General features: G+C 47.6%; 4 protein-coding genes across 4 annotated transcripts; 3 read left to right on the top strand and 1 right to left on the bottom strand.

Moving 5' to 3' along the window:
- Nucleotides 1–480: 480 nt before the first annotated feature.
- ACHE_30800A (O-methyltransferase) lies at nt 481–1265 on the top strand (the record flags this gene model as incomplete). Its single annotated transcript, XM_043277458.1, has 2 exons — nt 481–1000; nt 1054–1265. The coding sequence occupies 2 exons, from the start codon at nt 481–483 to the stop codon at nt 1263–1265; spliced, it is 732 nt and encodes a 243-aa protein (XP_043135335.1).
- A 3668-nt stretch (nt 1266–4933) lies between these two features.
- On the top strand, nt 4934–6541 carry ACHE_30799A (uncharacterized protein; the record flags this gene model as incomplete). The annotated part of the gene is made up of 1 exon (XM_043277457.1): nt 4934–6541. One exon carries the CDS (start codon nt 4934–4936, stop codon nt 6539–6541), a length of 1608 nt encoding a protein of 535 aa, XP_043135334.1.
- A 1554-nt stretch (nt 6542–8095) lies between these two features.
- On the bottom strand, nt 8096–9070 carry ACHE_30798S (uncharacterized protein; the record flags this gene model as incomplete). The annotated part of the gene is made up of 2 exons (XM_043277456.1): nt 8096–8390; nt 8442–9070. 2 exons carry the CDS (start codon nt 9068–9070, stop codon nt 8096–8098), a joined length of 924 nt encoding a protein of 307 aa, XP_043135333.1.
- Nucleotides 9071–10435: 1365 nt separating this feature from the next.
- ACHE_30797A (NuoB/complex I 20 kDa subunit family protein) lies at nt 10436–10972 on the top strand (the record flags this gene model as incomplete). Its single annotated transcript, XM_043277455.1, has 2 exons — nt 10436–10458; nt 10522–10972. 2 exons carry the CDS (start codon nt 10436–10438, stop codon nt 10970–10972), a joined length of 474 nt encoding a protein of 157 aa, XP_043135332.1.
- Between the last annotated feature and the right edge of the window lie 5633 nt (nt 10973–16605).

The raw sequence follows: 16605 nt of genomic DNA, 5'->3' as shown, positions 1-16605 counted from the left end.
TTTAAGTACTTTGAAAGTACTGTGGAATGAAGCAGAAGCAGAGAAAATTCTTGCGGACTTTTGGTGGAGAAAAAGCGGTACGAAATGGAGAGCGTTCATTGGCCGAGCGTTTATTACATAATTTTCTGACTTCGGGCCACCCAAACGCCACTGGTCAGGTGATTTTTGGGTGGCCCGAAGGTAAGTTTGATTCGTTCTTATCATATGACTCCCAGATAGGAGCTATATAGCAAGACAGACCTCTTTTGCGATTCCATTGGTTGAGCCATATGTCCACTACACCCTGGGTTCCAACATATCCCCCAACACAATACCACCATCAGAAGGGCGCGGGGTCAGAAATCTACCTGCTTAAATAGAACTCACTAAAACTTTCTTATCATTGATTTTCCCTGCTTACTGGTCTTCTCTTTCTGCACCAAAGTCTCCGCAAATCAAAATTACGATTTCTTCAAAGTCAGATTTTTGAAACAGACAACTATGTCAGCTCCTTCACCCGTCGATGCTCCACAGCATATTCTTCAGCTACTGTCTGAACTTCATCGGAAGTCATTGGAACAGGAAGCTACTATTTCCAAAAAGGGCAAGGTTTTTTCGTCGGATATTCTGGGTGATCTGGAAGACAAACGCCAAAGCGGTAACCCGAAAGATGAATTTGATCAACTCATGCTGGACAAGTTCATTGCCCTGGATGAAGATAAATGCCAATTCATCTACCAGTTAATCAACGCTATGGGGGCCACCAATATTGTTGAGGCAGGAACCAGTTTCGGAGTCAGCACTATCTATCTGGCTCTTGCTATTGCGAAAACGAAAGCTGCTACCGGCAAGCCCGGAACTGTGATTGCAACAGAAAAAGAGCAGCAAAAGGCGGAAATTGCACACAAGTACTGGGCCCAGTGTGGTGCGGTGGTTGAGCAAGAGATTGACCTGAGGGAGGGTGATTTGCTCGAGACTCTGAAATATGGACTGCCACAAATCGATATTGTCCTTCTCGACAGTGAGTTTCAGTGCCATTACCCAATTACCTCCTTACACTAAGCGAAAATATAGTCTGGTCAGCTCTTGCTCTTCCGACACTAAAGACTGTCCTACCACATCTTCGGCACGGCGCAGTTGTACTGACTGATAACACAATATCTGGTGCCAAAGGCTATGCGGATTTGTTGGCATACTTGCGAGCCCCTGAGAATGGATTTCAGAACATGACTCTGCCTTTCACCAATGGGTTTGAGATGAGTGTTTACCTGCCAAAGTCGAATTAAATCTGAACCGGGAGAAGGGTTGCCCACATGAGGCTATTCCTATCCATTCCTGTAATTACGGGTAATACAACATCAATTGCATATATAGTTATTTGACACCCCGAAGAATTGTCACGGGACAGGGTCAGGAGTAGAGGCAGGACAGTATAAATAACAAGAATTGACAAACAGGATAAGTTACAAGTCAGACTATCTACACGTACATCAGCTCAGAGTTGCAACAGGATCGGCATCAGCGTGATGGCTCACACTCTCTATAGTGCACTCCCCCAGGCTCAGCCACAGTCGCGCGACCAAAAAGCGACATCACCCTCTAACTCACCCGGGATGTACCCACTGAACTATTGACCAAAGTTAAGCCACATAGATCCGCACGGTCAATAGTTAAAAGAGCCCTAAACTCCAATCTTTCTCTGGATCCAAGAAGTGGGACTGGTGTGGGTGATAGGGGTGCAATGTTGATATCAGGGGTGCGATGCAATATCCAAAAATGGAAGTCCGCACACCGGGGGTGCTCAGAATCGTGTGGTGGCAGAGAGTCGCATTCAAGGCGGAATGGCTCGAAAGTGACAATAGTGGATGCTCCTCAGGGCTCTTGGAATGTGTTCTGTATTCATGCACTCTTTTCCTGCCTTGACATTTTGGCCTTGCTCTCTCCCCTCCGTACGCACGTATCATATGACCATGGTTGACGAGGGCCGACTCCAGGTACCCATGGGTGGGTATGGGCCTGCCGAGGTCTACCCAGCACAAAAGCTTGATCCACCTTTTGACTTGCCTGTTCGCAAATCGGCCATCATACCCAGGACGATTTTTCCCTCGACTCCAGTGCAGCAAGACACAGGGAAATGTGAATTCATTAAGCATGGCTCACCATATGACCAGCATGATTGGCTGTTTGTTGGTTTAGATCGCTCATGAAGGGGAATTGACCCTATTGAGTCCAAAGATGGGTCGTCAGTTGGATACATCAGCAATTGCAATACTGAAGGATAAGAGATCCCTGTTTATCATTTATCCCTTACGAGCCCACATCATGTGCTGTCTTTGGTCTAATTTACTAGTTTGCTTATACGCAGAAACAGGCCTATCGCCATGATATAGTGGAATTCTCGTTTATCAGAATATGCCGTTGAACCGAATCTGGTCGGCATAACCATCAAAAAATTTGAGCCATTGACTTGCCTCAGGCTTATTGTTCCGCGCAAATTCACTATCATAGCTGCCCCCCATAACCTGCTTCTCTAGTCTCTCCTCAATCTGAAGCTTATCTCTTTCAGTAGTTTCAAAGTGGTCCAGCATCATCTGACTTCCATCTGGAGTCCAAGCCCAGGGCCATGCAGCATGGACGAAGCACCAGTTCAAGAGACCTTGCAATCGAGATAATGGAACCAGTATTCGCTCATACATGGCGATGATTGTCTGTATTCCTTGCTCTCTTGAAATCACAGATTTTCTATAGGGGCTTGCCTCATGCAAGCACCGGAAGTCATGAAAGTAGATGCGCGAGGTCAACCACCCTGGACAAAGTGTTTCCTGCAGATAAGCAACCGCTTTATCCCAGTCTGTATAGGCAGAAGATTCTGAGGACATGTAGTCTGGATCTGCAGGCGGAATGACAGCTTCAAGGAATTTTAGAAGGTGCAGCATCCTGGAGGGGACAATATTCCTCAGAAAGATGGAAGCCTCAAACTGATGTGGTGTTGATTAGGGGGCCTCAAAATACACTCCACCACAAGGCATGACCACAAAGCGATTTTTAGGAAAGAAGACATGCTGGGCATGAGCGCGGAAGGAGCGTGAGACGAGAAATAGTGGCATTGATGTACACCAACAATTGCAAATCGGGAAAAACGCTGCATGATAGCGGCGACAAAAACATCCATTGTCCAAAACCTGATGACAGTTTCGAAGCTGACAGCTGGAGTGGATTTCAGGCGGGCAGTTATTGTCTTCACAGAATAACCGACCATAATGTAGATAGAATCCATCCTTTGGATTCCAAGTGATCTCACGACGCGGAGCAACCAAATCTGTATATTCAAGGATTTGATATTGAAGCTCTAGTGGCAAATCCAAAAATCGGAATGGCTTTTGAGAGGATTGATCTTCCATAGGTTGTCGCATTGCTTGGGCTGCTGCTTTGCAAGCCAGGTCATATAGGACAAGGTTGCAGTCTTGACCTAGACGAATGTTGCAGCTAGCAACAGTAGGAAGCCTCCAATCCAGCAGGGGCTCCATGATTGCCTTTGCTGTCTCGAAGTCTTCAACATCACAAACCAAAAGACAGGTGTAATTTGGATGGTAGGATGTGCATATTGAGGTAGCTGACCACACAAAGCCGCTCAGATAGTAGGGTCTGATACCCAGGGGATGATGACCTAAGAGGCTGGTCATGCTTTTTAGTGCAATCATGCATGATCGCGCTCCTATGCCCTTTACAGCATAGATTTCCTTGTACACAGGAGCTGACATTGCAGTGAATCGTCAAGCGACGGATGGATGCCACTGAGCTTGGAAGGAGGTTTCGCAGAGCTGTGAGGTTCCCATGATCTCGATATCGAATGAACAAATGGTTCCCTGAATAAAGCATATATGAGGCTTCAGTATAAATGACTCGACAGGTGGGCATTAAATTATATGCCCCTCTGTATGGCTGAATTGTAAAATAACTTGGTTGTGGGTTTAGATTGTTGGGAAGGTCCAACTGGGGGATGACCATCCGGTATATTCGCAGTCGAATGGCTGACGGCCCAAGAAAGATGCATTAGTTTCCATGGTGAGAACTTAGCAGCATTCGAAGCTCACCGCAAATTCAGAGCGACAATGGCTGTTACTGACTGGAGTTGATGCTGATTCAATGCCTGCAATATCGACCGAAATAGCCCCCACACTGAGGGAGCCTCATGGCTATGTAAGCAGTCAACTGCAGATCCCGGGCTGATTTGAGTATCTGCGTCTCTAAGGCGGATTTGAAATTCAGCTATTGCTGCGTAGCCAAGGCTGGCTTTGAATTTAAATTATAGGGGTTAAACACGGCTATTTTCACATCAAGCACATACAGAGGCTTGGACCTGTATCGGGATTGGCAATGGCTAGGCTTAATGATCTGTCGATGCTGGTGGCTTGTATTGCAGGATGGTCCCCATGGCCCCCATGAGATATTTGAGATGATGGCTGAGAAGGTTCAATTGGCATCAGAGAAGATATAAGTTTTTTGCCGTTGACCACACTGAATCCATTATCATCATAAACACAAAGATCAAACAGATACTTCCTGATCAAGTCTTCACCATGCTGTTGCGCTTTTTCCTCCCGGCCCTTCTCTTTGTTGTGGGCCTCCAAAAGAAAGAGCAGGCTTGTTGAAATAGTTGCAAACATCCACCCTATTATGACAATCCAGCGTAATCGGGTGGTTTCGTGCATGAGGGCTCCTGATGCGAGACTGCCTACAATCATGTCGACGGTTATAGGTAGGAAGGTCAGACTAGTGCTGCCGGTGGAAAATTCCCTCACGCCCTCGAAGTATACCGGCAAATAGTAAAGCTGACAGAACAACTAACTAACGTAACCGACCACCGAGCTGGCCGGACCACCGAGCTGGCCAGCTGGCCACATCCGCAACTACCCACCATTTGTATTTTGCTATTTTATCCACAACCACGATTATGGCCGATAATTCAAAAGAAGAGCGCATCAAACTAGCTCTAGAAGCTTATAAAAAAGGCCTTTTTTCATCAAGAAATGCAGCAGCCAAGGCATATGATGTACCTCTCTCTACCTTCAAGACCCGAGTCAATGGAACCACATGCCGCAAGGAATCTATTGCCAATGGCCGAAAATTGACGCCTACTGAAGAAAAGACACTTTCATCATGGATCATTGATATGGGCCAGCGTGGCCTACCACTACAAATCTCTACTGTACGCTATTTGGCACAGTTGTTACTGTCCGCACGGCTATCCTCTCAGACTGCCTATGTTGGTGAGCATTGGGTGACTCGGTATATTCAACGCCATAAGGAACTCTCTTCCAAATATAGCCGAAAATACGACTATCAGCGTGCCAAATGTGAAGATCCAGAGCTTGTTATGGGGTGGTATAAGTGCTTCTACAATGCTATTGAAAAATATGGCATTCTCGAGCAAGATATCTACAATATGGATGAAACTGGATTTCAGATGGGCATGACATCCACGGCCAAAGTTATATGTGGCTCAGAGACTCGGGCAAGTAATGCCAAAGCCATACAGCCTGGGAATCGCGAATGGGTAACTGCCATTATTGCCGTAAATGCAGCTGGATGGGCCTTGCCTCCCCAGATTATCCTGGCTGCAGAAAACCATCAATCTCAATGGTATCATGCTGTTCCAAAGGACTATACGATCAGTGTCAGCAGGAATGGCTGGACGAACGATGGATTAGGCCTGGAGTGGCTTCAAAATGTCTTTGAGCCACATACAGCCTCCCGTACATTAGGGAGATATCGCATGTTGATTTTGGATGGCCATAGCAGCCATGCCACTGCAGAATTCGACAGATTTTGTACAGAAAGGAATATTATTCCTTTATATATGCCTCCGCATTCATCTCATCTTCTTCAGCCATTGGATGTTGGCTGCTTTTCGCCATTGAAACGCTTATATGGCGAAAGAATCACCAAAAAGATGCAGAAGGGAATCAACGTTGTGGATAAAACAGAATTCCTCTATATATACCCTACCGTCCATTACCAAGCTCTATCATCATCAAACATTCGAAGCAGCTTTGCAGCAACTGGCCTGGTCCCATTTTCACCTGAGCGAGTCCTTTCAAAGCTTCATATACCATATAAAACACCGACGCCGCCTTCATCATCACATAGCAATCAATCCTTTGGTGCAGGAAAGACTCCAGCGGATATAAACCAGCTTGAGGCCCAAAAGAAGCGAATAAATCACCTCCAAAGTCATCAGGTGTCCCCATCAACTATGCAGGAGGCAATGGGAAAGGTCATGAGAGGGGCGGAGATGACCATGCAAAATGCCATCCTACTACGGCACGAAGTCCACCAGCTTCGCGTGGAAAACCGGCATCAAAAACAGAGAAGAGCAGCTCCTAGGGCCTTTATACAAGCTGGAGGGAGCCTGACAGGTGCTAAAGGACTACAAAAAGCGCAAGAACAGGAGGCTATAGTAAAGGAAGCATACCACCCAGTTTCCAGGCGGCGTAAGCCACCAACCTGTAGCACATGTGGTAAAATAGGCCACAATCGGCTAAAATGTCCTGAGAAATAGTCTATTGTTTTTATGGATAATATATATCAATTTTCTGGGGAGAAAGGCTTCAAAATCAGTGTATACTATATAGTACGATTCGGCGGTAGGCGGCGGCCAGCTGGCCAGCTCGGTGGTCCGGCCAGCTCGGTGGTCGGTTACGTTATGGGGATTCATGAGTCAGCGATTTCAGCGAGATTGGATTGGGCTCACTTACCAGAAAGCCTTGGAGGAAAGTGCTGGCATACACGGCATTCGTGGATGGAATAATGAACAGTGATAGACACAGAAATGGGGCGGATGCTCCATATTCCTCCCACAGTAGAGTCGCGATTAGCCCGACAATGCTACAAATAATCGGGAGTAGAGTTTACCAACTGCTCCACGGGTACTGTTCGCCGCCCCAGATGATCCCGATTAAGAAAGGACACGTGCTGGCTAGAAAGGGAATGGCCTCGATGTAATCGAGTCCAAGACATTACTAGTACTATTCCGTAATTACAACCTCGACCTTGGGAGGAAGTCTGAAGTTCGAAGTAACCGACGTGCTGGACTATCCCGAATTCGATGTGACTTTGGAAGGGAGTGAGGTTGACGGCAAGATCGGAGCCCGACTCAAGTATTGGGATTTCATCCTCAGTTACGAACAGGCTCGGAGCGTAGCGGGGGTATTTCAACAGGCAATTGGCTTGCTTTTGACTTCTCTACAGCAGCCCTTGAACAAGCTCCACCCGTTGAGTGATAAGGTTGAACAACAGATTATGGAATGGCGTAGGCATATGCCTGTTCGTACTCAGCAGAATGCTTACGCTTCTTGCAGCTATACGGAACGTTCTAGATAGATTTCTTCCTTTATGCGATAATGAGTATGGCCATGTCGCCCGCCTGTATTTTAGTTCTCTGCATCAACCAATTTACAGATTTAAAAGTGACGATGTGCGATAGGAAGAAGTGAGGTTAGGTCAGATTGTTGACTTCCATTTATGAATTGTTCGAATAGTAGAACCTCGGCCTATACTAGTCCAGATTCACAGCTAGGGCTCTGTTTTCTGCTTGATTTTGACAATTTGCCGATACTTGAAAGCGTTTGCAGTCGACGATTGACCGTCAAAATTGCTATATTTCCCAGCAAGCTTGTATGACGAGGAGTATACTGGTTTCGAAATTTCTTTCCAAAGATAGAGCGGAACAGTTGGACGCAAGTGTTTGCAAAGTAGAGTTACTAGTTTGGATCGACTGCTCTGAGCCCCTTGACCATATGATGGAAATGATTCACAGAACTGGCCGGAAATCTCTCCCTCCAGCGAAGACCGCGTGGATGCTTGACCAACATCCTCGCCAACCACCAGAACTCTACGCCGTGAGCCATAAATCCAGACTGAGACAAATCTTGTTGTTGAGTGCGTGTATTGAATAAATCCCATAACAACTTCCACGTATCCAAAGCGCGCTCGATTGGTTCGAAAACACCTGGAATATCGGCGTAGCTCCCTAGTGCTTGAAGATCAAACAGTACGCAATGTAATGCTAATTCCTTGTTCAGTGCATGCAGTTGCGAATCACTTGGTGATATGCCTACTTACCACTCAAGACCAGAAAAAGCGCAAAAAGTGAGTCCACTTGCGGTAGTAATTCTTCAATTCCAGCAGGCTTGCCATCCATTAACCGTTGAACCACCGACCTAAGTGAGAGTGGTGGGCCCTGAAGATCCGCATTTGATATGAGCTCATTTAGATCAGGTAAACCAGTTGTCTTGAATATCATATCATGTCTGGGAAGACCGAAATCTGCTTCGGCGATTTTGAATTGTGGGGGTGAATTGGAGAAGATAACGCAGTGGGCGTCAAGAAGATATACCCACGCCATGATCCTGCCGCTTGCGTTAGATGATTGTGGGGTAAAGTGGTACGTCATGACTAACCTTACGAGTGTCTCTCTACGTATATATTCGTCGAGATTGGCTTTCTCACCATCGAGGACGGTGTCGTTTAGTACCTGGGTGAGATTCAACAACCGCACAGCAGACACCAAGGCAGGCACTCTTTGTATCCGAATACGTCTTTCCGTCTCTAGTTGTCCTGTAGATGGCCGCAAGACAATTGTGAGCATTGCTGCTTGCACGAGCTGGATATTTTCTCGCGAAGGAGTCGGATGATTCTCTTGGTACAGAAGCCGTTGGAATTCTGGACTTTCAAACACGGAATACTCAAATCTTTCTGAGAATTTTTCGGCTGTCGCAGCATCCTCTGGTGAAATGCAAGTTGCGCCAAGAAGTAGAATTGCTAATAGGAGCTGTGTTGACGCAGTGTTCACATTAAACGAACCTTTGTAGACAAAGCAATTGCTGTGGTTTGAGTTGTCGAAAAAGGCGTTCACAAACCTGATTATATTCGCCTTCGACAAGAAAAGCTCTTTTTTTGGTAGTTCAGCCTCCTCCATAGGATCTGACACCTGAAGCTGCTCAAGATGGATTGTAAGTCGGTCGATCGTGCTCTCCAGTTTTGCCGAATCTTCAAGCCCGTATAACAGATGTGCATCGTGAGATAACATGTCCAGAGCTTCAACGTCTATAAAAGTATGAAAGATGGATAGCCAACTCTCTGTGAATTGAAATGATACCATTGAATCACAGCCAGTAGCCACGTCCATAGATTCCGACACATTGTCACTATGACCCCCCAACATGCGGTGGAAGTCATGCGCCGACTTTGTACTCGGCTCCGTATAATTCAAAAGGAAGGATATTGGAATCCGCTGAGAATGAGACGTCTGTTGACGGCCTAATTGATCGTTTGATTGGCAAGATATTTGTCGCCGCACACGACCGTACGAGCAGTCAAGTCCCTTGAAAAGGCAGCTCTCACAGGGAGCATCTCCATCGCACGCGACCCGACCAAGAGCGCATTGGTCGCATGCTTTCCGTTTCCTGCCGGGCTTTTGTCCAGGCGGGACTGACTGTGTTGCTTTCTGCTTGCAGGTTCGCGAATGGCGAAGGAGAACATCACTCAAGGACTTTGTCAGAAAAAGCAAGTTTTGTATATATAAATTAAAACAGTATACCTTCTGAGGAATCTATGATTGCAGAAAGTGCATGCCACTTGTCTCGCGGAAGAATCTGCACCCACCCCTCTTGGTCAATTCTGGAAGCCTCGCGTGGGTGCTGAGTATGGGTCCCTACGAGTTGCCTTGTGTCGCTGCAAATGACTGGATGTAGAATACAGACGTCCACATTGGGTGCATTCAAATCGTGCATCTGAACGAGGCTTCACCATGGCGTCGATACTCGAAAGGGCTGGTGCCGAGAGGTCATCGGAGGTTCTCTCAACCTCAGCGGGTGGCGGGGAGACCGGATTCGTTAAATCCGACTCCTAAGTATTCTATCACGAAGAAACGTGGTTCTCAATCGGAAGAAATGAAGTAAGCAACGGCTTTCTATATCAATTGAAGAGGTTAGTTGAACGACCAATGCGACCAGACAGGCGGCGCCTGGTTATGGGTCCGATATAGTCGGGAAAAACCCACTTCGTAGGGAAAAACCCACAGGATTACACAAAACGATACCTCTCGAGGCAATTCCAAAGGCAGAATGTTTTTTACTTCTATAAACACGAGGTTTCAACACGTTCGTGGCGCCGGATACCCTTAGGCTCAACAGAATGTCTCTGGTGGTTGGTAAGCTGTAACTCTGTACTGTCGCCTCCATAGTACTTTGACTCACTATCATTCTCTCGTCAAGAGCGTCGCTTCCTAGTACAATGCGCAACCTTCCACAAGAGGTCACTAGCAGCTAGTTCTGCTCTTCAAACCCGATTGCACAGGCGGCTATATGCGACGTCCAAAGCCACCGATGCCCGAGAATCCCATAAAAAACGCTTCCCAAACCCCGGAACCGCAGTCTCCGCAAATCCAAAGCCAATGCACCTTGCGGAGCATGTCTTGTAGGCCCCTCTTTACCGATCGAAGTAACCAAAACCTCCTGTTAATCGGTTCATCGGGGACAGGACAACATTCGACCAGATCGTGAATTGGGCTCGGCAGAGCTCAATGTGGCCACTTAGCTTTGGGCTTGCCTGCTGTGCCCTCGAGATGATGCAAGTCTCCATGCCTCGGTACGATCAGGACCGCTTGGGTATTATTTTCCGTGCTTCTCCCCGCCAGTCCGACGTCATGGTTGTGGCGGGCACGGTCACTAATAAGATGGCGCCGGCTCTCCGTCAGTGCTATGACCAGATGCCTGATCCGAAGTGGGTTATTAGTATGGGGAGCTGTGCGAATGGGGGTGGATACTATCATTATAGCTACAGTGTTGTTAGAGGTGTTGACCGTGTCGTTCCCGTGGATATCTACATCCCGGGATGTCCCCCAACTCCAGAGGCGTTCCTATATGGTATCTTCCAGTTGCAAAAGAAGATTCAAAGGACCAAAGTCACTCGAATGTGGTATAGGAGGTAGGCGCAGGGCTAAGCTGCACTTTCTTGTGTATAAAGAATATATAGACTTCATGACACCAAAGTCAATTATTATGCATTCGAGACTTCGATGGACAGGACGCTCTATCGTCTTACAGCATCGAAGGCTCGATGAGTAGTATATAAAACAAGTTTATTAATCCATAGCTAGGCCAAGTAACCTTTCGAGAAAAATATCAGAACTAAACAAGGAAAAGGGACAGGAGAGTACCTTCCGCTAATTTCATTTACACCTTTGTGGAATCAAGTGTCCCGTTGACCTATCCGGTAAACAGTAAAGGTGAGTATCACTTTTTCCATCTTCATTTTTCTGTCTTGTGTCTTTCTAGAGACAGTTCTGATGCTATTCATCTTTGATGAAAGATGAATAAGGACCGGTTGGATAAATGGTCGGCCCGAGTGGCGAGGTCACTATACATATATAAATGATTGACATGCGCATACATGTTGTCAACTGATGCTTGATTGATGCCTCACTGATATCATATCACACTACCGAACTGTACAGCTCAGACGAGTAATGCCGCCTGTCACCAGGCACTCGGCCAGAGGCCACGCCTCAGGCGGTCCCCGCTATGGGGATAGCCCCCGGGAACAAGGCTTAGCCGCGCTAGTGAAAGCCCGCGAACACCGAAAACTCGAAAAGCCAGATAATCAGATGGAGGGAGGCACAGGCGAGCCAAATGCCTCGCCTCCACCCCCAACACCTCTGTTCATGGACTATGAAATGGCAACCCAGATGCCATCAGCTATGCTGGAGCCACAATGCCCAAACAAACAACTTGACTTTGAGCTGGAAAAAAACGCCAGCATCGCCCTACAAGCCCGGGCCAAAAAAGAAAAAGAGGAAGACAAGGAGATACTGGAGTTCCTCAACCTACTGGACAGGAAGCTCTCCTCTATGAAACAGAAAAACCTCCCCAGGGCCTCCTCTTTTGGCAAGGCCCTCCAAACCTTTGCGCACAACTACTTCACCCAACCTGGTGCCAATGCAAATAACCAAGGCCACACAGCCAACCCAGCCCCAGCTAGCCCCCCCAAAACGTATGCAAACGCTATCCCCACGCCCAAACTGAACAACACTACTGGAAAAAAACTTGTTGTCTCAGCCCCTAAGCCAGCAAGACCTCTTCGCCTTTTCCTTCGACTCCCAACAGACCACCCTGCCCGACATGCCAGCCCGCACGCGGCTCTACAAAAGCTTCGCAGTAGCCTAGATCCAGCAGCCACTGATGCCATCAAGGAAATACAACATGTTCCCACAGGGCTCGCTATTGGGCCTAAAGATGCCCAAAGTGCAGAGATCCTACTCAACAATAAGGACGATATACAACAGGTAATCCAAGGCTCTAATGCTGAGCTAGAACAGAGATGGGCAATCTTTGTCATTCCCGGTGCCATCAAACAATACATTGGCTATGATTCCTCTATTGTCACTATAACAGAGCAAGCAGCAAAGGAAGAATTTAAACTGCAGACAGGCATCACGCCCCTAAAGCTACACTGGTCCAGGAAGAGCCAAGAACACTCTCTCAACACAGACAACACAGCAACAATAATCCTGGCAGTGCCAGAGACTTCTGCCTCCAGGATCCCACCTTGGATCCATTTTTTCGGCAAGAACCTCCGCATTAGACGCAAGATCATAACCCCCAAGGTCCAACAGTGTACCCGCTGCTGGGACTATCACAACCCCCGGTCCTGCACCCGACGACCCAAATGCCGGCTATGTGGAGCTAAAGACCACACTGAAGAGGACCACAAAGAAAGCACCCAACAATGTGCCAATTGCCTAAGACCCGCTCCAGCTGACCATGCACAATGCCCTGTACGGCCCAGTATCAAGCAAGGCATTTTGGTCCGGGTTCCCAAGACACAGGTAGCAGCAATCCGACGAATTGAATCCAATCAACAACAAACTCCACCATCCAAAAATAACACTGCTGTAGAGGCAGTTCCCAGACCCACGTCACCTCAATGAGATATGACAAATCTCTCCCACAACTGCGGATCCTGTCACGGCGCTCTACTAGGATAATGGAACGTCCAACTCATGGGTTCTACCTAGGTAGCTATCGACGAGAATAATCAACATGAGGAAGGAAGAAAGGAGGTAACGCCATATTTATCAACAAAGCAATAAAGCAAACAACCACACCTCACGTGATAATCAACCAACGTGACCAGGCCGTCACATTACCCCCCGGCTTCAATAGGCATTGTCCTCAATGTCATGGTCAACCCACAGGTAAGAAAACATGAGAAGGCAACAATACATGAGACACTTGAAAAAGAAAAACACATGAACATGTCCAAACATCTCCAAAAATCAATCATCGAGATCATTAAGGTCATCAAGACGGTTTGCCTCTAATCTTGCAATCATCTGCTGGTTCCATATTTTATTGGATTCCTTGTGTGCCTTCATGGAACAATCCTTCACCCAATGATCAGAGGAGCCACATCTCACACAGGATCCTTGTTGTCGTCGTCTGTTCCTTTCATCTAGGGAGGTGGACGCTGCTGACAGGGAGTTGATATTGATGACGCTGAGGTCCATAGGATCAGACTTGGTGTGAGAGCCAGATTGGTGTGATTGAGAGTGGGAAACATTGGTGGAATTTGAGCTGAAAGAATGACTTCCCAATTGTTGAACCACACGAAGGAAATCAGTGTATGATTTTGGAAGATTCAACTGCTGGTTGAGACGTCCTCGGAGAGTAGGATTGAGGCCTTTCCTGAACGCTGAAATCTTGGTGACATCAGGCCAATCTTTGCCCTTTGCCTCATAAAGAATCCTCTCAAACTTGGCGATGTAGGCTGCCACAGATTCACCACTATCCTGCTTTAGGACTAGTAGATAATCTTCAGCTTCTTGAACCTTGTTGGGGTTGTCATAAACCAGAGATAGTTGATCAAGGATGGTGTTGTAATCCCAGGTGTTGGTGTCTTCTGCATAAGATAACTGGGGAAGAACTAGAGCTTGGACTTTGCTTTCCAGATTCAGATAGACATAGTAGAACTGAGCCACTGCATCACCAATAGCTGGAGCATCAATCCTAAGCTTAGCCTTCATCGAAGCAAGCCAGGTATCAAACTTCAAAGATTGGCCATTGAATTTCTCGGGATCAGGGAGGCATGGCTTTGGTCGTTGAAGTGGTTTGGGTTCATTTTTGACGGATTCGATTTCATTCTGGAGGGCGCGGATCGTAGAAGAAAATTCGTTTCGGAGTTCTTGAAAGGGGTCCATGATCTTTAAGAAAGGGATCGTGAGCTTGAATCTTGAAAAACTTAAGTCTTGAGAACTTGAAGGGGTGCCAGCATAGTCGCAACCACTGGACTTCTTGAAAGTTGAACTTGAATATGCCAACAACAGAAGTTTCAGTCCTGAGCTCTAGAAACTTAACTGAAGCAGCGCTTGACTTGACTTGAGGATGAACTTGAGGATGGAAACTTGAATGGAGACACTGTTATAGCCTGGCCAGCTCCCGAACTGCGGCACCAGCGAATCCCTTGAAGGGAGAAGCCTTTGGTATTTCTCTCCCTAAGGTATAAAAGGAGGATGTTGATTATTATGTCACGGCGCTCTACTAGGATGATGGAACGTCCAACTCATGGGTTCTACCTAGGTAGCTATCGACGAGAATAATCAACATGAGGAAGGAAGAAAGGAGGTAACGCCATATTTATCAACAAAGCAATAAAGCAAACAACCACACCTCATGTGATAATCAACCAACGTGACCAGGCCGTCACAGATCCTCCAGGTCAATGTGGCCCGGAGCCCATCCCCCCAAGAAGCTGCTCTCCAACTCGCTTTTGAACAAGACTACCATGTTGTTCTCATGCAAGAGCCTTGGATTTCGAAATTCCGAGAACGACGCCTTTCCAAACATCACCCTGCTTTCCAACTCTTCACACCAATAGAAGACTGGTCAAACAGGCCACGCACCCTCACATATATCCACAAACACCCACAACTCAAAGCAGAGCTAGTGCCACATGGCTCCCAGCCCAGTCGGGACCTGACAGTGGTCCAGGTAGGCTCAGGAGACCAACAGTTGACTCTGCTAAACCTATATAACGCTCCCCCATGGACTGTGGACTCTGGAGAGGGACTGAAGCACCTCACAAGCCAGTCTCTACCTGTTGGACCCTGTCTTGTGGCTGGAGACTTCAACCTGCACCACTCTCAATGGCGAACCAATACCAACTTCACCTCACCTGGCGCAGAGCCATTTCTACAGTGGGCAGACCAACAAGGATTGCACCTAACCTTCCAACCAAACACCCCCACACGAGGGAACAGCACCATTGACCTAGTTTGGGCCAACAGCTCTCTCATTTGCCAAGGCACACATACAGAACCAGCACCAGGATTCCCAACCCTGACAGATCACATAGCAATAAGCACATCAATTCACTGGCACCCTGTCAACAACAAAAAGCCAGTGCCACCCCTCCGAATGGCCACCATGCAAGAAGATGCATTCCTTTCAGCCATACACAAAGAAGCAGCAGCATTGGGTGAACCTCCACCAACACAGCCGGACCTCACACCTGAAGCTCTGGACCAGCACACTTCTGCAATCATACAAACAATCAAGAATGCCCTGGAAGTGTCCACAAAGAGAGCCCACGCTCATCCATCAGGCCATAGATGGTGGAATGAGGACTGCCAGGAGGCAGTCTTGGCACTCCGAAGAGTCTCACAAGATCCAGATAGCCCCCCAACTGAAGTAGGAACAGCACAACGAAATTTCCGCTGCACGGTTCGCCAAGCAAAACGGCACTACTGGCGTACACAACTGGATAACTTCTCTGACAGCAAGGACATTTTCAAAGCAATCAAATGGAACAGGACAGAAGGGACCTTCCCAACCCCTCCACTCAAAGATGGTCACAGAACTCACACCACTGCTGATGCCAAAGCAGAGCTCCTGGTAAAAACTCTCCTCCAGAAGGCTGCCTGTACAGAAGATGTCCCTGTCAACTGCAACAATCCAGGGGCAACTCTCCCCTTCCCAGACATCACAACGGAGGAAGTTCACCAAGCTATTTTCCGAGCCAAAAGCAGCACACCTGGACAGGATGAAATATCAAATGCTGTCCTAAAGAAAGCCTGGCCGGCCCTTGGCCCACACATCTCAGCACTCTACAGACACTGTGCTGCAACTGGATGGCACCCAACTCCCTTCCGACAGGCCCTATTGGTAGCCCTCCCCAAGCCAGGGAAGAAGGACTACAGTAGCCCACGCTCATACAGACTAATTGCTCTCCTCTCTACCTTGGGGAAAGGACTAGAACGCCTTATTGCCCGGAGATTAGCTTGGATAGCCATCAAACACAAGGTCCTCCACCCCCAACAATTTGGGGCCCTCCCCTGCCGTTCAGCTTCCGACCTGGCAGCAGCATTGGTGCATGACATTGAGGAAGCATGGGTCCGCGGCCTTCTTGCCTCTATGTTAACCTTGGATATCAAAGGCGCATTCGACGCGGTCCTAAGAGGCAGACTAATCCAACGGCTCCACAGTCAAGGATGGCCCCCTACAGTACTCCGCTGGGTAGCGAGCTTCACCCAAGACCGAACAGCAGCTTTACGGCTGGATGGACACC

Source organism: Aspergillus chevalieri, chromosome 3, assembly GCF_016861735.1.
Source record: "Aspergillus chevalieri M1 DNA, chromosome 3, nearly complete sequence".
Lineage (NCBI taxonomy): Eukaryota > Fungi > Ascomycota > Eurotiomycetes > Eurotiales > Aspergillaceae > Aspergillus > Aspergillus chevalieri.
The sequence above is the reverse complement of the archived record's forward strand: the minus strand, read 5'-3'. Positions and strand labels throughout refer to the sequence as shown.